Here is a 23,643-nt window from a genome sequence, read left to right on the forward strand (position 1 = left end):
CTAAGCTATCTATATGTGTGTGTGTGTGTGTGTGTGTAGGTGAATACAGAATAGCCTGCACCTTTAAAGTCCAAAGGTCACATTTGATATTTATTACTTACTTGACTTGTTTGGTTTTGTACACATGATTAGTGTTCTGGGACTTGAGTCGTTGAAAAAAACTCTGGATGTTTTTGAGCCATGAAGTGCCTATTGCCTGGCAACTAGCTTAGACATACTATAAATCAAACAGTACCAAGGACAAAACAATCAAATTCTTGGCACAGTGGGGAAACGCTGGACACTGCATGATTCCTTTAATCTGATTTGAACCAAATAGTGTCCTATGATCTGATTATATCCAGGTTATAAAGTGTAACAGTGGGGTTACATCCACACATTAAGACCTTCAAATGTGTCCTTATTTTTAATACAACCATATAACCTGGAAGGAACATACAGTTTCTATTGCTTGACTCATTCACATTTCAGTAGGTTCACCTTACTTACTCAGAATGCTGCCCCCTGCCGGCAAGATTACCTCTCTGCACCAATATTTATGGTTCAGCACATACAGTTTAGTCATTTAGCAGATGTTCTTATCCAGAGCGATTTACAGGAGCAATCATGGTAAACTGCCATGCTCACATAGACAGATTTTCACCTAGTCAGCTCGGGGATACAAAAAAGCAACCTTACGGTTACTGGCCCAACGCTCTAGGCTACCTGCTACCTATAGTAACATATATAACCTTACATAATAAAAATAGAACACATTAAAATTCAGCAAAGTTGCTTATCAAGGGCCATTCATGGTAGACCTCTATAAAATTCCATAGCCTACTTGATGGGTTTAAGTTAAATGAGAGAATAAAAATAACCTAATCAAGTTGGCCTGCACCTCTATCCATAAATGCATTTTCCATGAACGTTTTCTGGATTACAACTCGAGTGCAAGAGAGAGACCATGTTTTCTCTTCATCAGTATTAACGGTTTACAGTTGCCTTACCTTTTGCGGTCCATTGAACAATTCACTTTCTTCTGTCGAAGTCCGACTCATGTCTTGAACCAGGGTTAGGTCCTTTACGAGTGGTAAAACGTTGGGATGAATAATTCCTGTCTACAAACGCGAGAAGCTGCATCCGCGGTTCTCGGTCGTTCTGTCCATCGAGTTGAGGGATGGATGGCGGAGGACCCGAGAAATTGGCGATCTTTTAAAAACGGTTATAACTTCAGAGGAACTTTTTCGGCTCCGCTTCAGCCGGGCAACAGGAGTCCATCCGTGCAGTCCTAGTGCCGGCGTTTCTCACGTGGGTGCTTGTTATGGCCATGGAAAAGTGCATGTACAGGTAACTAACGTTTTTATTGAAATGAAATACCGGCCTACAACAATGACATCTCTTGTACTGAAGACCAAATCAAAGCAACATTTCTTAGGCATGATTGTATAGCTGATAGATTCCGCTGGCATCCCACAAACAAACAGTTGCTTTATGCATCTTAATTCTTTTTACAATTTAAAATAAAATACAGTGCAGAATTTCGATGAATCCAATTCTGCTTCCTCCTAACCACACACCTTTAGGGTTGACACTGCACAGTTCTAAAAAGGACTGCACAGTTATAAAATAACTGGAAAGATGGAGATATCCTACTTTAGTGCAAGTTGGAATAACATCTAAGTGAGTACCAGCACCATTCTCATTCCACTCCATCCTCATTCCAAGAAGTGGATTCAGTCAGTAAATATATTGGAACTAGGCCACTCTGTGTGTCTGTGACCAGTCAACTACTCACTTCTCCATGGTGGATTGGGCGACCGGCCTTTCTGAGATACAGACTAGAACTGTTGAGAAACATTGGCCTAGGATGTCACTCAGTCACTTCTCCTTTAACCCAAGGTTTGGGCACTGGGCCCTGCTCCTTCTTGACTGTGGGTGTGTCTGGCTGGCAGGTGTCATTAAACCTCTCCCTGGCCTTCTCCCAGTTCCTCTGGGTCTTGGTCCTGCTCAGAGACCCAGCCTCGTCCACCGACACAGCAACTCCCGCCCCAAGACCTGACTGAGACTTCCGGATCTTCAGCTGGATCTATGGGAAAACCGGAATGGTGGGGAAAATCTGATCAGATGTGTGAACATAGTGGGAAAGAACTGGGATGAAACCACTAAAATGAAGTGGAGGATATTTGTTTGAGGTTTGGTCAATTTAAAATATAGCCATTTAGTTAAATAGGACAAATCTAATCTCTGAAAACAGGGAAATCCCAATAGAAAGGGAAAATGTTAAGATTACCGGGTCTTTCATTCCGGCTCCATCTTTGCCCAGGCCTTCTCCTTTCTTCCAACCCATCTTCTCCAGCATCTTCCTTCCCTTGTTGACTTCACTGATCTCACTGTACCAGGAGAGAAACAGGGGAAACAAGTGCACATTGCAACGTCAACCTCAGACCAGGATGTGGTAACTACTAGTTATTTCTACTTACATGCACATTTGTGCACACACACTTGCATCAACTGAACCAATCAGATTGCTACGTACACGTGAACGGAGGCGGGTGCGTCGTCACGTTGGAAGGCTCCCTCGCTGCCCACGGTCTGACGACGAGACTCGGCCCTGTCAACATACCTGGGGTTCTTCAGGGCTTTGGTCTCCTCATACTCAGCGCTCTGTTGGGACAGAGGGAGACACTTCCTCAACACAGTTATATACTTAAGCAATAAGGTACGAGGGGGTGTGGTATATGACCAATATACCACGGCTAAGGGCTGTTCTTACGCACGACGCAACGCGGAGTGCCTGGATACAGCCCTTAGCCGTGGTATATTGGCCATTTACTACAAACCCCTGAGGTGCCTTATTGCTATTATAAACTGGTTACCAACGTAATGTTTTGTCATACCCGTGGTATACGGTCTTATATACCACGGCTGTCAGCCAATCAGCATTCAGGGCTCGAACCACCCAGTTTATAAATAGTAATATCATATTAACTGCTCTGTTAGCGACAAGCAAATAAGGTTAATAAGCTATGGGACTGCTCAGTCTCTAGCAACGTACATGTCAACAAGATATGAGATGAGCAAAAACAGAACAGTTTAATAACTTTGTACTTTATACACAGAGAAGGTAGGCCAGGATCTGATTGGCAAGGACAATTTCAACAAAGGATTACCAATGGGAATTATTCATCACTGATTAACATAACAGCAGAAGGGGACAACAGATGAAGTTGTAGTGGTGGTGGATGAACCAGTCACTTACCTTCAGGCCATATTTGACCTTCATCTGTTTCAGTTCTTTCTGTCTGAGCAGCTCCTTGTCCTCTTTGGTTGGAGCTGGACCTGAGGAACAACACACCTGGAAAGTTATAAACAGGGCTGTAGCATTAGTTACACTAATAATCATGCTGTGTGTGGCATGGGTAGCTAGGTGTGTGAGCATTGCATTAGTCTTACACAGACAACATACAGAGATGGATGCAACACATTTGTTTACGCAAATTCATCAGGTGTGTTCTGTACCTGTCTGTACCGGCTGGTTTCTCTGGTGTTTGCCGAGGTGAGCCATGACCTGTCCAGGTTCACAGCCGTCACAGGTGTCTGTCCCAGAGTGGATGTGGAAGGACAGAACCGTCTCTCCCATCTTCACCTCATCCCCATGGGTCAGAGGGCAAGGGTCACACTTAGCTTTGGGCTGAGGGCAGTGAAAACAATACTGTTACTACCTCACTTTCCAACCAAGGTGTGTGTGTGTGTGTGTGTGTCTGACCCACCTGTAGGATTCGGTTGCCATTGAGGACAGTTCCGTTCTGGCTCCCCTGGTCCACTAGCATGTAGCACTGTTGGTCCTGGTCAAAGTACACTTCTGCATGAAACTGGGATAAAAAAAAAAAAAAATCTATATTTACAGTGAGGGAAAACATAATTTGATCCCCTGCTGATTTTGCACGTTTGCCCACTGACAAAGAAATTATCAGTCTATAATTTTAATGGTAGGTTTATTTGAACAGTGAGAGACAGAATAACAACAAAAATATCCAGAGAAACGCATCTCAAAAATGTTATAAATTGATTTCCATTTTAATGAGGGAAATAAGTATTTGACCCCTCTCAATCAATCAGAAAGATTTCTGGCTCCCAGGTGTCTTTTATACAGGTAACGAGCTGAGATTAGGAGCACACTCTTAAAAGGGAGTGCTCCTAATCTCAGTTTGTTACCTGTATAAAAGACACCTGTCCACAGAAGCAATCAATCAATCAGATTCCAAACTCCCCACCATGGCCAAGACCAAAGAGCTCTCCAAGGATGTCAGCGACAAGATTGTAGACCTACACAAGGCTGGAATGGGCTACAAGACCATTGCCAAGCAGCTTGGTGAGAAGGTGACAACAGTTGGTGCGATTATTCGCAAATGGAAGAAACACAAAATAACTGTCAATCTCCCTCGGCCTGGGGCTCCATGCAAGATCTCACCTCGTGGAGTTGCAATGATCATGAGAACGGTGAGGAATCAGCCCAGAACTACACGGAGGATCTTGTCAATGATCTCAAGGCAGCTGGGACCATAGTCACCAAGAAAACAATTGGTAACACACTACGCCGTGAAGGTCTAAAATCCTGCAGCGCCCGCAAGGTCCCCCTGCTCAAGAAAGCACATATACAGGCCCGTCTGAAGTTTGCCAATGAACATCTGAATGATTCAGAGGAGAACTGGGTGAAAGTGTTGTGGTCAGATGAGACCAAAATCGAGCTCTTTGGCATCAACTCAACTCGCCGTGTTTGGAGGAGGAGGAATGCTGCCTATGACCCCAAGAACACCATCCCCACCGTCAAACATGGAGATGGAAACATTATGCTTTGGGGGTGATTTTCTGCTAAGGGGACAGGACAACTTCACCGCATCAAAGGGACAATGGACGGGGCCATGTACGTCAAATCTTGGGTGAGAACCTCCTTCCCTCAGCCAGGGCATTGAAAATGGGTCGTGGATGGCTATTCCAGCATGACAATGACCCAAAACACACGGCCAAGGCAACAAAGGAGTGGCTCAAGAAGAAGCACATTAAGGTCCTGGAGTGGCCTAGCCAGTCTCCAGACCTTAATCCCATAGAAAATCTGTGGAGGGAGCTGAAGGTTCGAGTTGCCAAACGTCAGCCTCGAAACCTTAATGACTTGGAGAAGATCTGCAAAGAGGAGTGGGACAAAATCCCTTCTGAGATGTGTGCAAACCTGGTGGCCAACTACAAGAAACGTCTGATCTCTGTGATTGCCAACAAGGGTTTTGCCACCAAGTACTAAGTCATGTTTTGCAGAGGGGTCAAATACTTATTTCCCTCATTAAAATGCAAATCAATTTATAACATTTTTGACATGCGTTTTTCTGGATTTTTTTGTTGTTATTCTGTCTCTCACTGTTCAAATAAACCTACCATTAAAATTATAGACTGATAATTTCTTTGTCAGTGGGCAAACGTACAAAATCAGCAGGGGATCAAATACTTTTTTCCCCTCACTGTGTGTGTGTATATATATTTTTGCACTTTTCGCACCAAAGTACGTTCATCTCTAGGAGACAGAACGCGTCTCCTTCCTGAGCGGTATGATGGCTGCGTGGTCCCATGGTGTTTATACTTGCATACTATTGTTTGTACAGATGAACGTGGCACCTTCAGGCATTTGGAAACTTCTCCCAAGGATGAAGCAGACTTGTGGAGGTCTACAATTATTTTTCTGAGGTCTTAGCTGATTTATTTTGATTTTCCCATGATGTCAAGCAAAGAGGCACTGAGTTTGAAGGTAGGCCTTGAAATACATCCACAGGTACACCTCCAATTGACTCAAATGATGTCAATTAGCCTATCAGAAGCTTCTAAAGCCATGACATCATTTTCTGGAATTTTCCACGCTGTTTAAAGACAGTCAACTTAGTGTATGTAAACTTCTGACCCACTGGAATTGTGATACAGTGAATGATAAGTGAAATAATCTGTCTGTAAACAATTGTTGGAAAAATTACTTGTGTCGTGCACAAAGTAGATGTCCTAACCGACTTGCCAAAACTATAGTTTGTTAACAAGACATTTGTGGAGTGGTTGAAAAACAAGTTTTAATGACTCCAACCTAAGTGTATGTAAACTTCCGACTTCAACCCACCCACCCACACACACACACACACACACACCCACCCACACCCACACACACACACACACACACACACACACACACACACACACACACACACACACACACACACACACACACACACACACACACACACACACACACACACACACACACACACACACACACACACACACCACATCTAATTTGAAGCCCGGCAGATTTCCTGTAATGCATGTAGCAGAATCAAGCAAATGAATGAAATATGTTGCCATACCTTACTGACTCCCATTTCAGATATTCTGATGGCATGGTTCATTTCCTTTTCCCTGAAAATATAGAATTATGTTAAAACAGTACTTCAAAATGCCAGAGGTAGTTCCAACTTCAATTTCAGAAGTGTTGATCTGAGCTCTCATCTCCCCCTTGTGATTAAATCGATGAACTGACCACTCAATCAAAAGAATTGGGAGAATCCTAACTGGTTTTGCTTTCCTCTTCTCCGTCCTCGCCTCTTTTTGAAAAAGGTCAAAGGTAACTCTGAAAAAAATGAGACTCCTTCTCCACTCGTGGTTCATCAGGCAAATGACGTTTACAGGGGGGGAATCTCAAAATAAATGTGTAAAGTGAAAAAAACTAATTTAGCTAGTTGTGCAACACATTTTATAGCTAAAAGGATAATCGTTTTTAAATGTGTGCATGCTTTTCTCCCTCGAGAAAACAGCTGATTCAAAGCGGGTGTGACGTATTTTAAAACACAATCCTCTGTTGAAGTAGGAAATCGAGGAGGGGATCAGACTCCTTCGCTCGCCTACTAACGAATGGATACTCTCCTTGACCACTTATCAATTTCCGGGTCAAGGACGAGAGATGAGTCGAGGAGAGAACATACTTTTTCCCAATTGAGAATCTCCCAGAGACTGTAGTGCTGTACTCACCTGCCAATGGTGGCTGGAGAGTCAGCCGTGATGATGAAGAGTGTTCCTGTCTGTAACACAGGAGATCTGACCACTGTCACCCTCACACAGGGAGGCCACACCTCCTCAGCTACTGGGGACAGAACACACACACAGTATCACATACGCTGCCATGACAATTATACTGAGCGAGACTTTAACTACAGGAAACATTGAGGAAGACAGATGAACAAATATCAGGTGGTGTTAGACTTAACTCAAAGTGCATTGTTTCATTCTGCCGTCACCTCTAAAGAAACCCAAGTGAAAAGTGCATAGAACGCTATACAGTAAGAAAAAGTTGACAGATTGAATAACTAGAAACGGTGTCCCTCCTCTCCTCTCACCTTCCTGACACTCCATCTCTGACTCTGAGCTGTCTTTGGTGGGAGGGGGGGAAGAGGAGGAAGAGGTAGACTTCCATTCTCCCTCTGACTCTGTGATCTCCCCCTCTTCAGGCTCGCTGTGCCCACGCAAGCCATCCCTCCACGACGCAGCTGCCTTCTTCTTGCTGCTGCGTTTGTCTGACTTAGCCTTCTTCCTCCTCGAGCTGCTCGCATCATCAGAGCGCGACCAGTCTTTCCTCTTCTTCCTCTTTGGCGAGCGTTCGGCGCTCTTCGCCCGGCGAGTTTTTGAAGAGCTTTTCTTCTGTGGAGGAGCGTCTGGAGTGACAGAGCGCCCCCTCTGCCTGCGCGAGGCCACGCCCCTCTTGGGGATTCGCCGCTCCATCCACTCCTCAAGCTCCAGCTCCTTTACAAGGCCCTGTCAGTAGACAGGCAACCAATCAGAAGGGAGGATTCACCTGAAGTATCTCCAGATAACTAAATTGGCGGACACGGGACACGAGGCTTTCTAGGAATTTGGACAGTGGGCTCTGCATCAGAACCTCTCTGCATTGTTTAGGGATCCTTTTTGGATATATGGGTCTCAGTTTCAAAGACAGCACGCCTATACTGCATCACAGCAAAGTCCATTTATTGACTCAAGCTGCAACACAATAAAAGTGATCCTCAAAAACCTCCTCTTGACTAGACCAATCAGCCACATCCCTGAGCTCTGAAACCTGCCCTTCAGTTGCACTAAAGCAGTGTAGGCAATACCTCATGTCTGCATGGGGTCTTTCTGCTGTCTGCTGTTTAAGAACAGTTTTATGTGAGAAGTGTAAAAAGTGTACCTCTACGAGAAGCTGAGTTCCAGAAATAGGAAATCTTCATGTTAGCCAGTGAGTTAGTCACGTCTTCTACCTACGACCAGAGGAATAGCATTCAGTCAACTAAATGACAACAAGCAATAGCTAAAACTCTGTACCTGACGAAAATGTAGTAGACTCTATAGGATAAATAACCAAAACCATAGCTGCAGAAAGTCTAAAACCACTCCTGCAAATGTTTGAAAACTGAGACCACATAGATCAGGGTTGAAATGAATCTTAAGAAGTCCATTACAATCACTAAACTTCTGAAGGTGAGATGCTTCAGGAGCCTCATGTCTCAGGTCAGCCAATGAGCACAAATCAAAAACAGTAAGTATAACAGGTCAGTTTTATACAACAATGAGAAATGTGTAGCTAGTTAAAACAAGTATCCCTTCTTAATCATTATTTAAAAGGAACATAAATCCAGAATTAGCTGTAACTCTCTTGTAGCTTATCTGGTTTATCTCTAGTACCGTCACCTACCTTATCATTCTGACGAGAGGCTTTCTCTGGTACTTTCTTCCACTTCCTGCCTTTCTGGTCCAGGCTCTTTTTCTCCTGGTTGGTCTCTGAGGCAGGCTGTACAGTAGGGACCTCTATCCTGGAGTGGAACTGGTACTTCCCACTCTCTGCATCATAGTAGTAGTACATCCCTGTGTTGTTATCATAGTACAACTGACTGGCCTAGGGGAGGGAGAAAATGATGCAATTAAAAAGACTGTTACATAATGGCACAGTGATCGTGTGTGTGTGTGTGTGTGTGTGTGTGTGTGTGTGTTTTAGTACCGAGTCGTAGTAGAAGCCAGTGCTGTGGTCGTAGTACATCCCGGTGGTCTCATCAAACACAAAGCCAGTCTGTGTCATGGCCTGTTCAGCAGTGGCTCTCAGCATGTCAGCTATAGAGCCTGCATCCACCTCTTGCTGGAACAAACACAAGTAAAGAAAGTCAAGTTCCCAAACCATTTTTGGACTGTCATCAACCTAAAACCTTTAGTATTTCCTGTGCCCCACCAAATAGACGTCATCGTCATGAAGGAGTTATTATGGTCCTGTATTAGGGAAATGAGAAGCTTCAAATAAAGATGTAGATTATTTTGGAAGACCCGAGACCTCACTGTCCTCAGTCAGAACAGAATGAGTGGAGGGACGGTATTCAAACTCACCTCTGGTTGAGAGGCAGCAATACCACCCTCTACAGACACCTCTGTAACAGTCGCTGCGGCGGTGTCTGTCATTGTGTCTGTAATCGTGTCCGTAGCTGTGTTAGTGGTTGATTCTGCAGGTGTCATCTCTGAGGCATCAGTGGCTTCCTGCCCCTCTGCTATCACAATCCCCTGGGTGTCTGTAGCCACACCATCACCGTGGTAGTAGCCTCCTCCATAGTAGTAGTTGTAATAATCTGGAAATCACACAGACAAGGGTCAACGTATCTGTATATGTGAGTGGAGCAATATAAAACCAAATAAATCATTTGGATCAATCACAAACTGCTGTTCCTGGGAAATGAGAATGTGTTAATTTTACAACCACCCAAACACAATATGATTGCTCACCAGTTTCTGACCAAGTATATTCTTCTGTCTGTGTCTCAGCTTCAGCTCTCACTTTCTCTTTCGCCTTCGCCTTTCGTTCATGAATCTCTGCACTCAGCTTGTCGACCTATTGTATCAAATCACGTCAAATAAAAAATGATAAGCGTCACTTGTAAATTCACTCATTTGTACATTTCAGAGACTTGTTCAATGATGGCTAGATTCTTCTTGGTAGCTAGCCTACCTGTTTCCTCAAGTCTTCATTGTAGCCTTCTGTGCTCTTCTGAAGCTTCTCAGACTTGGTCAGTTGTTTCTGTAATTTGGTCAGTTCTTTTTTGCAGGTTTTCAGTTCTTGCTGTAGCGACTCTACTTTCTGGCGAAGCTCAGCCACCTCGGACTCCGACCCATCCTCTCCTCCACTCGCCTCCTCTCCATTTGTCGCCATACTCCCGGCTGTAATTGACACACAGGGCCACAACATGTAAAGTGAATGTTGAAAAAAACGAACTCAAATTGACCTGACCATGCGCAAAACCATGTAGGCATGCGTCAGGTGTGAGAACCACACACAGAACCGGGGTGTAGGGTAAGTGTACCTATTAAGACCACCAAAATCTAATTTTAGACCTTTCTATAATATAGTGCCCTAATTTTTTGTACGAAAAGTAGAGATAAAATGAAAGATTAATCTCTCGTGAATTTTTATGACTTTGCTTACAAAATGTTTTAATAAGATATTGAAATATTTGATAAAATATGTGAAAAGTCAGGACTGGTCTTATTGGTACCGAATGTAACCTTTAAGCCCATGGATGTTCCAAATAAGCCCACCTCTTAAATAATCAATTTTAATTAACTTCCAAATGTTCAAAACTTACAAACTGACATTTCTTGTGTAAAATTAGATTCTATCAATCACCCCTAAAGTTATTAAAATAAACGGATCATTACTATTCATCATGAACGTAGCACTCATAACAGTGGGGTGTCCAATCGTATCCACAGAGATCAATGTGGACTTAGACTTTTGTTCTTGCCAACCAATACACAACTAATCAACTTATCATACACTTGAATCAGGTGTGTTATTGCTTGGTTAGAACAAAAACCTGCACCCACATCGGCCCTCTGTGTATAAGATGCCATGCACAAGGACCATAAAAACACACAACTTTCAATGAATTATCTGAAAGCTGAATTACATTTGCTGTACTGCTATTCTTGTTCATTAGTTCAACTTGTCTTCCTAAAGCCTATCTGAAGACAGTTTCAAATCTCCCTCTCTACTGTGTATTACAAAAGGTACAGGTGGTGGACCAAAAAATGGAATCACCTGGATGAAAGAAGGACAACAATATGACACTGCTCCCACCCAAAAACACATGAGTGGTCGCCCAATAGTCATCTTCTTGTCCCTCATTTGATTGCATTTGTAGGTCTTCTATCCATGATATCCCTCAACTCTGATCTTATTCTTGTCTCTCTGCATCAATGACTACCTGTCCACTCAAAACATATTGGAGAGAGTAGAGAGGTTTCTAATTGTTTCTAATCTTGGTAAAGGCACCATGGCTAGATGCATAACATGCATAACTGTAGTTTTATTCAACATACAGTGAGGGGAAAAACGTATTTGATCCCCTGCTGATTCTGTACGTTTGCCCCCAAGACATGATCAGTCTATAATTTTAATGGTAGGTTTATTTGAACAGTGAGAGAGAATAACAACCAAAAAATCCAGAAAAATGCATGTCAAAAATGTTATGAATTGATTTGCATTTTAATGAGGGAAATAAGTATTTGACCCCTCTGCAAAACATGACTTAGTACTTGGTGGCAAAACCCTTGTTAGCAATCACAGAGGTCAGACGTTTCTTGTAGTTGGCCACCAGGTTTGCACACATCTCAGGAGGGATTTTGTCCCACTCCTCTTTGCAGATCTTCTCCAAGTAATTAAAGCTTCGAGGCTGACGTTTGGCAACTCGAACCTTCAGCTCCCTCCACAGATTTTCTATGGGATTAAGGTCTGGAGACTGGCTAGGCCACTCCAGGACCTTATTGTGCTTCTTCTTGAGCCACTCCTTTGTTGCCTTGGCCGTGTCTTTTGGGTCATTGTCATGCTGGAATACCCATCCACGACCCATTTTCAATGTCCTGGCTGAGGGAAGGAGGTTCTAACCCAAGATTTGACGGTACATGGCCCCGTCCATCGTCCCTTTGATGCGGTGAAGTTGTCCTGTCCCCTTAGCAGAAAAACACCCCCAAAGCATAATGTTTCCACCTCCATGTTTGACGGTGGGGATGGTGTTCTTGGGGTCATAGGAAGCATTCCTCCTCCTCCAAACACGGCGAGTTGAATTGATGCCAAAGAGCTCCATTTTGGTCTCATCTGACCACAACACTTTCACCCAGCACTTCAGACGGCCCTGTATATGTGCTTTCTTGAGCAGGGGGACCTTGCGGGCGCTGCAGGATTTCAGTCCTTCACGGCGTAGTGTGTTACCAATTGTTTTCTTGGTGACTATGGTCCCAGCTGCCTTGAGATCATTGACAAGATCCTCCCGTGTAGTTCTGGGCTGATTCCTCACCGTTCTCATGATCATTGCAACTCCACGAGGTGAGATCTTGCATGGAGCCCCAGGCCGAGGGAGATTGACAGTTATTTTGTGTTTCTTCCATTTGCGAATAATCGCACCAACTGTTGTCACCTTCTCACCAAGCTGCTTGGCGATGGTCTTGTAGCCCATTCCAGCCTTGTGTAGGTCTACAATCTTGTCCCTGACATCCTTGGAGAGCTCTTTGGTCTTGGCCATGGTGGAGAGTTTGGAATCTGATTGATTGATTGCTTCTGTGGACAGGTGTCTTTTATACAGGTAACAAACTGAGATTAGGAGTACTCCCTTTAAGAGTGTGCTCCTAATCTCAGCTCGTTACCTGTATAAAAGACACCCGAGAGCCAGAAATCTTTCTGATTGAGAGGGGGTCAAATACTTATTTCCCTCATTAAAATGCAAATCAATTTATAACATTTTTGACATGCGTTTTTCTGGATTTTTGTTGTTGTTATTCTGTCTCACTGTTCAAATAAACCTACCATTAAAATTATAGACTGATCATTTCTTTGTCAGTGGGCAAACGTACAAAATCAGCATGGGATCAAATACTTTTTTCCCTCACTGTACATCTGAACAAAAAACATGTATACTGAACAAAAATATAAATGCAACATGTAGTGTTGATCCCATGTTTCATGAGCTGAAATATAAAAATCACAGAATTTTTCCATACACACAAAAACCTTATTTCATGTTGTTTACATATCTCCTTTGCCAAGATAGTCCAACCACCTGACAGGTGTGGCATATCAAGAAGCTGATTAACCAGCATGATCATTACACAGGTGCAACTTGTGCTGGGGACAATAAAAGGCCATTCTAAAATGTGCAGTTTTGTTACACAACACAATGCCACAGACAATGTTCCCTCCTCTAAGCTGCGCATGCGCAGTAGCCCCGAGACTGCCACGCAGCTCCCCGGGACCGCTGCGCAGAAATCAGCCCAGAGAGAGAAGCACGCGATTTAACTTCACTCAACTTTCTAGAGCAGCGGTCACGTCGATCTCCAAGGCATTCCTAGTCAATCGCCAAACATTTCTGTAAAAAAAACAACGATAAAGCCTTGTGTCCCTATAATTTTTTTGTCCCGGGCTGTTGGCGGTAGCTGCACCTGATTCAGCTGTCCTGCACGCCAGGTAGGCCAACTGTTGCCATTTTCAACCATTTAATGTGTCTGAAGGTACATACTCTGCCTTCCCGGTGGGCCCAGAGAGCAAATCAAGTGCACTATAGGCCAACCGCTAGCCAATCGGATGGCTCAGATTACCGTGTCTGCAGTAACGTAGCAGGCATAAAAGAAAGCTACAGCAAAGTTGATACCGTGGGAGTTCAAAATGTTTAAAACCATGACTAGAGACTGTAAACGAATTCATCAAAGAGCTGCTGTTTTTATGAGTGAGTTCATGTTTAAGTTCTTACTCAGCACTGTCAACACTTTGTATTCAACACTTTTATAAACCATAAAATGTGCGTTCTTCCTATTTCCACTCAGCGCTACAGCAAGCACTGCAGCAGTAATGAATGAGTAGGAAAGTGTATCTATAGGCTTGCGCTGTTATTATTAGCGGCTTGGGTATTTTTTAATATCGAGGAATATTTCACTTTTCTATAGGAGTAACATGAATTTGTGCTTGAGGCAGAAATAATGCGGTGACATCTCAAGTTTCTCCATCAGCTGGAAGACGGTGTCCCTTTTTGGTCATTGTCAGTGGAGGAAAGGGAGAGAGGAGGGATATTGAGAGGCGGTCCCTCACAATCTGCTGCTCTCTTCCTCAGCTGAGACTGACCATCAGATGCAGGCACCATAAGCCCATTAAAATTAAAATTAAAAGCAAATGATTTAAAATGTATACTCACTCAGCTGTGCCTCACAAGACATACAACAACGGATCTATTACCGGTGTGATCATATAGCCTACCTCAAATTTTGAAATATATACAGTGGGGAGAACAAGTATTTGATACATTGCCGATTTTGCAGGTTTTCCTACTTACAAAGCACGTAGAGGTCTGTAATTTTTATCATAGGTACACTTCAACTGTGAGAGACGGAATCTAAAACCAGAAAATCACATTGTATGATTTTTAAGTAATTAATTTGAATTTTTTTGCATGACATAAGTATTTGATCACCTACCAACCAGTAAGAATTCCGTCTCTCACAGACCTGTTAGTTTTTCTTTAAGAAGCCCTCCTGTTCTCCACTCATTACCTGTATTAACTGCACCTGTTTGAACTCGTTACCTGTATAAAAGACACCTGTCCACACACTCAATCAAACAGACTCCAACCTCTCCACAATGGCCAAGACCAGAGAGCTGTGTAAGGACATCAGGGATAAAATTGTAGACCTGCACAAGGCTGGGATGGGCTACAGGACAATAGGCAAGCAGCTTGGTGAGAAGGCAACAACTGTTGGCGCAATTATTAGAAAATGGAAGAAGTTCAAGATGATGGTCAATCACCCTCAGTCTGGGGCTCCATGCAAGATCTCACCTCGTGGGGCATCAATGATCATGAGGAAGGTGAGGGATCAGGCCAGAACTACACGGCAGGACCTGGTCAATGAGCTGAAGAGAGCTGGGACCACAGTCTCAAAGAAAACCATTAGTAACACACTACGCCGTCATGGATTAATATCCTGCAGCGCACGCAAGGTTCCCCTGCTCAAGCCAGCGCATGTCCAGGCCCGTCTGAAGTTTGTCAATGACCATCTGGATGATCCAGAGGAGGAATGGGAGAAGTTCATGTGGTCTGATGAGACAAAAATATAGCTTTTTGGTCTAAACTCCACTCGCCGTGTTTGGAGGAAGAAGGATGAGTACAACCCCAAGAACACCATCCCAACCGTGAAGCATGGAGGTGGAAACATCATTCTTTGGGGATGCTTTTCTGCAAAGGGGACAGGACGACTGCACCGTATTGAGGGGAGGATGGATGGGGCCATGTATCGCGAGATCTTGGCCAACAACCTCCTTCCCTCAGTAAGAGCATTGAAGATGGGTCGTGGCTGGGTCTTCCAGCATGGCAACGGCCCGAAACACACAGCCAGGGCAACTAAGGAGTGGCTCCGTAAGAAGCATCTCAAGGTCCTGGAGTGGCCTAGCCAGTCTCCAGACCTGAACCCAATAGAACATCTTTGGAGGGAGCTGAAAGTTCGTATTGCCCAGCGACAGCCCCGAAACCTGAAGGATCTGGAGAAGGTCTGTATGGAGGAGTGGGCCAAAATCCCTGCTGCAGTGTGTGCAAACCTGGTCAAGACCTACAGGAAACGTATGATCTCTGTAATTGCAAACAAAGGTTTCTGTACCAAATATTAAGTTCTGCTTTTCTGATGTATCAAATACTTATGTCATGCAATAAAATGCAAATTAATTACTTAAAAATCACACAATGTGATTTTCTGGATTTTTGTTTTAGATTCCGTCTCTCACAGTTGAAGGGTACCTATGATAAAAATGACAGACCTCTACATGCTTTGTAAGTAGGAAAACCTGCAAAATCGGCAGTGTATCAAATACTTGTTCTCCCCACTGTATATATTTTTTTATGCAATTCAAGCAAAGCTAATATGCAGAGATAATGTATTGGGCCTATAGCTTACTGCACAAACCACATTGTGACAGAACTGTTTTTAATTGGTTAATGTTGCATAGGCGTACGTGTTTTAAGTCATGTTAACAAAAAATCTGAGCGGTAGGGTATCAACTTTTCCCTTTACTGTGGCAATTGTGAACGAATCAACACAATATTAGCCACTTTCAATGCAACATACCGAAACAAAATGAACTACGCAAGAGATTTTGTTGTAGGCAGAACACATCAGAGTAGGATTCTATTGCATTGACAGGCATGACTCGGCCCATACTCTACACAGACCAGTACAGCATAACCAATCAGAGCTGCAGTAGGCCTATATGCAAATAGACCATTGCCATATATGGATCTGTGCCATTTATTTTGAACTGGACTGTGTTTACAGCATGAACGGTTGTGAGTAGATGCGCTTGTTTTGAGATCAAAGCGAGAGCTGCATGTAGCCACGTGTGTACATTTTGTTCATATCCTTTGCTAGTTAGTGAGTTATTAACCCAGTTATAAATAATTTGTAGTCAGCAATAGGGGAGTGATTGCTTCTTACAAGAGCACAAAACATGTACATTTCTAGACATCTTTGAAAAGCGAGTCAGGTAAAATAGCTTTTTTTTGTCTTAAAGGGGCAGCATTGTATTTTGAGACAAGCTTGAATAAGCTAAGTAGCCAATAGGCAGAGGGTAGCATAATTTGTCTGATTCTCTGTAATAATTGTATGAGAATAATAATGCATTTTATTTTGTAAAGTGGTTTCTTGCATCAAACAACACAACAGCATTTTCTGTCATCTCCTTGTCTGAAGGACAAGTGGATAAACAGGTTAATGTCAAGCCCTGCATGTTTATTTCAAAAGTCTCATGGAATGTAGGCTTTCATTGAACACCACACATTGGCTGCTACTGTAGGCTGGATTTTTCCCATTGTTTCTGATGGTAGGCCTACATTATGATCAAATAGCCACAGTAGCCTACATGGCCACTGTTAAAACAGTAACTTAAAGGGGGTACAGCCTCAGCCTTGGCATGCTGACTGCAGGAATGTCCACCAGAGCTGTTGCCAGAGAATGTAATGTTAATTTATCTACCATAAGCCGCCTCCAATGCCGTTTTAGAGAATTTGGCAGTACGTCCAACTGGCCTCACAACCGCAGACCATGTGTAACCACGCCAGCCCAGGACCCCCACATCCGGCTTATTCACCTGTGGGGTCATCTGAGACCAGCCACCTGGACAGCTGAAGAAACTGAGGTGTATTTCTGTCTGTAACAAAGCCCTTTTGTGTGTAAAAACTAAATTCTAATTGGCTGGGTCTGGCTCCCCACTGGGTGGGCCTATGCCCTCTCAGGCCCACCAATGGCTGTGCCCCTGCCCAGTCATGTGAAATCAATAGATTAGGGTCTAATTTATTTAAATTGACTGATTTCCTTATATGAACTGTAACTCAGTAAAATTGTTGAAATTGTAGCTCAATTGGTAGAGCATGGCGCTTGTAACGCCAGGGTAGTGGGTTCGATCCCCGGGACCACCCATACGTAAAAATGCATGCACACATGACTGTAAGTCGCTTTGGATAAAAGCATCTGCTAAATGGCATATTACTATTTATTATTATATTTAATATTTTTGTTCAGTATATTTATTCTCATGTTCGTTGAATATTAGGGATATGAACACACTATCTCCATTTGTTTCAATGCAAACCCAGGCTTAATAGGAGCATACTGGGTTTAATCAGAGCAATTTATAGTGAAAAAGACTGACTAGCAAAGCCTACTCATAAAATATTTGGAAACCAATGGTTTTGGGTATAAATATACACTATAACTACATTATTATGCAACATTAGTATTGATCATATTGAACAATATTTATTTATTGCCAATTACATTGTGTATAGAGGGAGTGATTTCTGTGCTACTATACCCTTTAAGCCCACCTGAGATAAATGTCCAATTTACAAAAATGGCATCTTTTTAGATAAAGCTATACTAGATATATTCATATGTCACCAAATAATTGATTAAAATACACTGTTTTGCAATGAAGGTCTACAGTAACTTCAACAGCACTGTCTGGGCTAGCACCATGGTGTAGCCGGAGGACAGCTAGCTTCCGTCCTCCTCTGGCTACATTGACTTCAATACAAAACCTAGGAGGCTCGTAGGCCTCACCCCCTTCCATAGACATACATGGTAATTATGACCACTTCTGGAGGATGTCCTCCAACCAATCAAAGCCTTTGCAGTATGAACTGACATTTGTATTTGTATTTATTAGGGATCCCCCATTATCAGCAGCTACTCTTCCTGGGGCCCAGCAAAATTAAGGCAGTTCATAACATTTTAAAAACATTACAATACATTCACAGATTTCACAACACACTGTGTGCCCTCAGGCCCCTACTCCACTACCACATATCTACAGTACAAAAATCAATGTGTGTGTGTGTATGCGCCTATGTTTGTGTTGCTTTATAGTCCCCGCTGTTCCATAATATGTTTTTTTATCTAATTTTACTGCTTGCATCAGTTACTTGATGTGGAATAGAATTCCATGTAGTCATTTCTCTATGTAGTAATGTGTGCCTCCCACAGTCTGTTCTGGATTTGGGGACTGTGAAGAGACCTCTGGTGGCATGTCTTGTGGGGTATGCATGGGTGACCGAGCTGTGCGCCAGTAGCTCAAACAGACAGCTCGGTGCACCCAACATGTCAACACCTCTCATAAACATAAGTAGCGATGAAGTGAATCTCTCCTCCACTTTGAGCCAGGAGAGATCGACATGCATATTATTAATATTAGCTCTCTGTGTACATCCGAGGGCCAGCCGTCCTGCCCTGTTCTGAGCCAATTGCAATTTTTTGTGGAACCTGATCACACGACTGAACAGTAGTCCAGGTGTGACAAAACTAGAGCCTGTAGGACCTGCCTTGTTGTCCATCCAATCAGAGAATGAACCTAGTGTGTTGTATTGCGATTGTGCCACAGAGCATTATGGGGGTTCTATGTGTTGAGAAACTTGGTGACATTGTTGGATAGAGATTAAGAGTGAAGAGTGATAGCTGAGCATTTGTTGGATATTATTCAATTCAAATTAGTTTTTTCAAATTAGGAGACGGAGGAGGTATATTATAAATAGTTTTCTTGGTTTTAGAACCTTATTTTTGTGTCCAGTTAGTACCATTTATTTAAATGTGCCTTGCTAACTTCAGTAGCTAGCTAGCTACCAGCTCGAGTGTGCAGTTTTCTCCGCCAGAATTGTAGAATGGCCAACGCTGCCGAAAATGTTGTGGACTTTTGTTAAAGAACCCCTTTCATTCTCTGGGGTACACGGAAAAGGTGCGAATTAAAAGTGAGGGTAGACCTCTGCCTGAGATCAGTTTCATGAAGAAGGATGAAAAGGTGAGGGAGTTCAATACCAACTGGTATCAAAAGTATAGCTGGTTAACAGGGATCCTTTCATCAAGCCACCTGTATTGCTGGCCCTGCCTGCTTTTTGGAAAGTCTGAGCCTTGGTCGAAAGGTGGGTACAGGGACCTGAAGAACATCGATCGTTCAGCTAAACGGAAAAACAAAAGCAGGGAGCATTAAATGCCTACATCAGATTCAAGATTCTGGGAAAAAGCTGCATAGATTATGACGAAGGTCTGCGTATTCAAACTGCGCAACACAACGAGGAAGTAAGAAGAAACAGGGATGTTCTTAAGCTGCTTATCAACACCACTGCATTTTTGGGCATGCAAGAATTTGCTTTTAGAAGACAAGACGAGAGGGAAAGTTCCGCCAACAAAGGCAACTACAAGGAGCTTGCAGGGGTAATTGCACGTTACAATGCTTTACTTGCTGAACATATCAAACTTTTGACTGTCTTTTCTGGGATGTCGAAAACAATTCCGAATGATTTGATAGCTTCCATCGCATCATCCATTAAAAGTTAGATTAAAGAGAGGTTGACGCAGCGCACTTTTTCGCATGCGCTCAAGTAGGCTTTCCACTTTCCAATGGTATTTATTTAGCAAAGATGATAACACATAATCACTCCGGACAGGCTACACCTAAACATTAGAAATCTGACATGCTGTATGGGATGAAAACAATACTATTTTTCAGTTTGATCAACTGTAGGCTACTAATAAGAGAAGCTGCATACAGCCTATGTGCCCTGTCCATCTGGTCAGGTTAAACTAATTGGTAATGTTATGTAGTTGTGGTCCTCTGTAGCTCAGCTGGTAGAGCACGGCGCTTGTAACGCCAAGGTAGTGGGTTCGATCCTCGGGACCACCCATACACACAAAAAAATGTATGCACGCATGACTGTAAGTCGCTTTGGATAAAAGCGTCTGCTAAATGGCATATTATTATATTATTATTATTATGTATTTATAGTCCATTTGTGTGTCAGGAGAAAATGTGAACGGCATCAAATTTAGTTTATATACAAAATTGGGCTGGCTAGGCTGCCTATACATTTTTAATCAAAAATTATGAACTGGAATGAATCAACCAACATAATAGTGATGACAGATGTGAGTAAATGTTTTATAAGGCCTACAGTTGCATAGGCCTGCATGATGCAAACATGCATAAAGCACGCTCAGCCCTGTGAGTTCTATTGTCTATCAGTTGTTGTCTATGTGTCTGGGTAGAGGAAATCCCCCACTTAATCTAGTCTAAATATAACTTATATTAACAAATATAAGGTAGCTGCAGTTTGACAGGGTTTTCATCCCCCACCAGGGCCAGGAGTTTTTTTCAGGAGTTTTTTTAAAACCATGTGACCTGATTAGGAAAAACTGGTCCCTTCATAGCCTATATAAAACCTTTTTACAACAGATTAATCACTGTCATACCTTATAGGGTCCAGAGTTTTCCTAGTTAGGTTAACATATAAGGTAAAACTCCAGGCCTCAGGGGGTAACAATTGCCCCACTGCTCTGGGACCTATGGTGCCACCAGTCTGCTTGCAATTGTCAGTTACGTCAGGTATGTGGCTGATCAGGGCTTTATTCAGGAACATTTCTTGGGCTACTATGATGTGTCAAGCAGGCGAGATGTGCAGTCTGTTTGACTTTATGAATTTTGAGACGTCTGAGTTTAACTTCAGAGAAACTCATTGTCAAAACCTACGAATGTATCTGCTATTTGTATTTACAGCTTGTATTTACGGCTAAGTCCCCTCCTGTTCCCTGAATAAGAGGTGATGACTACTCCACTCCATTGTCAACTTTCTCCTGACATGAACTGAAGCCACGTCTCATGTGCCCACTCATCCACTGGCACATTGAATGTTTCCCCTCCAAGCACTGTGATTAACCCTATCCATTTTCTCTCATTACTGTATGTAGAGTCAATCACATACACAATCACATTATTACACATCAATGATTTTACTCCTTGCATGGACTAACTAATTCTTAGCTCTTTTGTCTAACTGTGTAGTGTGTTGTTATTGTTTTTTGTCTTCCCAGTCAAATCCTGTCCTGCACTGGTCAAGCTTCTGAACACCTCAACTCATGCCTCATACCCTCATTCAATCACTGCTGTGATCCCTTTCCAACACTGTAAGTAGCCCTCTCATTCCCATTCCCCATAATAATGTACTATAAATGTCTTTATTAAATACTTTTGGTTAAAATAATGTGTCTTAGACGATTTAAAAAAAACACTTTGTCATCTCTGTGCGTTTCGTGCCTATATCGTGGGTCTCCCATCCTCCTCAAGTCACCAGCCTCCACTGCAATTAATGCACATAAAATATGCTATCATGTGCATATACCAGCACATTAATCTCTTAATTTGACATAAAGTATGATTACTTATCTGAGAAAGTACAAAAAATATCTGGAAAATGTGTTAATCCGAAGGTCGCCTCAACACCAACGTTTTTTTGCAACTTTGAAATTGGCCACTAGTTGGAATTTACACATAACTGTCAATAACTTCATAATAAAACATAAGATTGGCTTAGAATTAAAAAAAGCGTATGGATATAACAACCAGATGAATTGGTTGAAACATTAAACAGCAGAAAACGTTTATTTTTTATCCAAAACTGGAAGTGGACTTAATGGGTATGTGGGTTTACTATAATAGGTACGCTTACCCTAATCATTACGCCGATTCTGTCGCAACATGTTCTGAAACCATTTACTCCAAACGGAAACGCAAACAAGTGTTTCTATTTGACAAACTCGGGTAGGTCCCTCCCCGTTTCGTTCCGTTTACAATGTTTGCCTCCGTTTGGTTCTTAAACGTTAAACGGTTTCCGTAATGAATATACGTCTGCATTTTGAAAAGCCTGTTTAACTAATTGTTTCCTGTAGATATTTCGTCTAAAATGTCCAAGGACGAACCAAATTGACAACCAGTAGAGTACAGTTTAAATTAGAGTTTGCTCCTTCATTCATTGATATGGTAAGCTATGTTAGCTAGCTAGCTGTATGGTCTTACCGATTCTTTTGTATTCCTCGCTTGTTGGACGCTCGCCCTCGTTTCTCTCCGCCGAGAATATCAACCTGAAAGTTGAACATAAACATCTTGTAACCACCCTGCATTGCTGACACATCCGACCACATGTTTTGTTGATAATAAAGAAAGTTACAATTGGTACAGTTGATGTGTTTACAATCCACTTCGACCATGGCCTCTATTTTTTCTACGTATTACGTCACTCTTTCTTCTTCTACGGTACAACATAACACCGCTGGCTGAGCGCGCCACCCGTGGTTTGGAATTAGAATATGCCAAATATTTGGAAATAACTGATTATCTCTGGTTGAATACAAATACACACCTATCTCAGAGGTTTGTGTCCTAACAAAAAAATCAGAAATAATTGATACTATCGATTATCAATCAAAACCTCCTGTTAGACTGTAGAAATGTAAATACTCTTGCACTCACTGTACTTTTAATAAATACTTCCACATACAAACCAGCAGGGGTCATCACAAGTATTGATGTTGAGGTTTTGTTCAAATTGTGTGCAAAACTCTGCCAAGCTTTTTTTTCCCAGCTTTTGACTGTTCCAAATCCAAACATTAAGAAATACAACTTTTAAATGTTGTCTCCGGAGTGAAGTCGAACAACTTCAACAAATCACACAAATGAAAAACAGTGTGTGTGTGTATGTATGTATAAATGAACATCAAGTGGGCCTACAGGTGAGAAACTCCATTAAAAGTGACACTCTCTCCTCTCTTTCTCAACACTTGGGTAGAACACTTTCCCTCTGTATTACTAGTCCAAGTAGTGGCAGCAGCAGCATCCTGCCTGGCCCCTAATGAAGAGTCACAGTCTTACACACACACACACACACACACACACATACACACACACACACACACACACACACACAAATGAATGAAGAGATTGTAATGTAAAAGGGAGGTACATGGGAGAGCTGAAGAGGGATGTGACTTTCTGTTATTTACTGAGAGGAAGATGTCAGCCGTCTACTAATTGGTTGGAAATACATGCTTAATTAGTTGACTCATTTTACAGGCAGAGATAATGGAGGAAGCATAGAGGGCCCGGGAGCCCAGTGCAGGTGCACACACACATACACATACACATACACATACACACACATACACACACACACACACACACACAGGAAGTGTGATGAGTGATTTATGTAATGCACGAGCCGT

General features: G+C 42.6%; 1 protein-coding gene across 4 annotated transcripts; it reads right to left on the minus strand.

The window, feature by feature from the left end:
• Nucleotides 1–279: 279 nt before the first annotated feature.
• Nucleotides 280–22,668, minus strand: LOC121541566 (angiogenic factor with G patch and FHA domains 1). Of its 4 annotated transcripts, XM_041850661.1 has the most exons (16): nt 22,593–22,668; nt 22,442–22,506; nt 10,028–10,236; nt 9,805–9,910; nt 9,415–9,650; nt 9,038–9,172; nt 8,735–8,935; nt 7,404–7,818; nt 7,039–7,150; nt 6,378–6,429; nt 3,753–3,854; nt 3,502–3,673; nt 3,242–3,321; nt 2,519–2,646; nt 2,273–2,372; nt 280–2,068 (listed from the first exon to the last, which is right to left on the minus strand). In XM_041850661.1, exons 3-16 carry the CDS (start codon nt 10,226–10,228, stop codon nt 1,853–1,855), a joined length of 2,256 nt encoding a protein of 751 aa, XP_041706595.1. In that variant the 5' UTR covers nt 10,229–10,236; nt 22,442–22,506; nt 22,593–22,668; the 3' UTR covers nt 280–1,852. The 4 variants fall into 4 exon arrangements, with proteins under 4 accessions (XP_041706595.1, XP_041706593.1, XP_041706592.1 ...); XM_041850659.1 differs by having other exon boundaries at nt 7,039–7,147; nt 22,442–22,640; XM_041850658.1 differs by having other exon boundaries at nt 22,442–22,640.
• Nucleotides 22,669–23,643: the final 975 nt, after the last annotated feature.

The sequence above is a fragment of the Coregonus clupeaformis genome, chromosome 27 (assembly GCF_020615455.1).
Source record: "Coregonus clupeaformis isolate EN_2021a chromosome 27, ASM2061545v1, whole genome shotgun sequence".
NCBI classification, from domain to species: Eukaryota; Metazoa; Chordata; class Actinopteri; order Salmoniformes; family Salmonidae; genus Coregonus; species Coregonus clupeaformis.

Coding starts and splice junctions, on each gene's coding strand:
- LOC121541566 (XM_041850658.1), bottom strand. CDS start 22,556: ATGTGTCAGCAATGCAGGGTGGTTACAAGATGTTTATGTTCAACTTTC. Junction 9,173..9,414: donor TTGCTGCCTCTCAACCAGAG/GTGAGTTTGAAT, acceptor TGTTTGTTCCAG/CAAGAGGTGGATGCAGGCTC. Junction 2,069..2,272: donor GAGCCGGAATGAAAGACCCG/GTAATCTTAACA, acceptor GTTTTCCCATAG/ATCCAGCTGAAGATCCGGAA.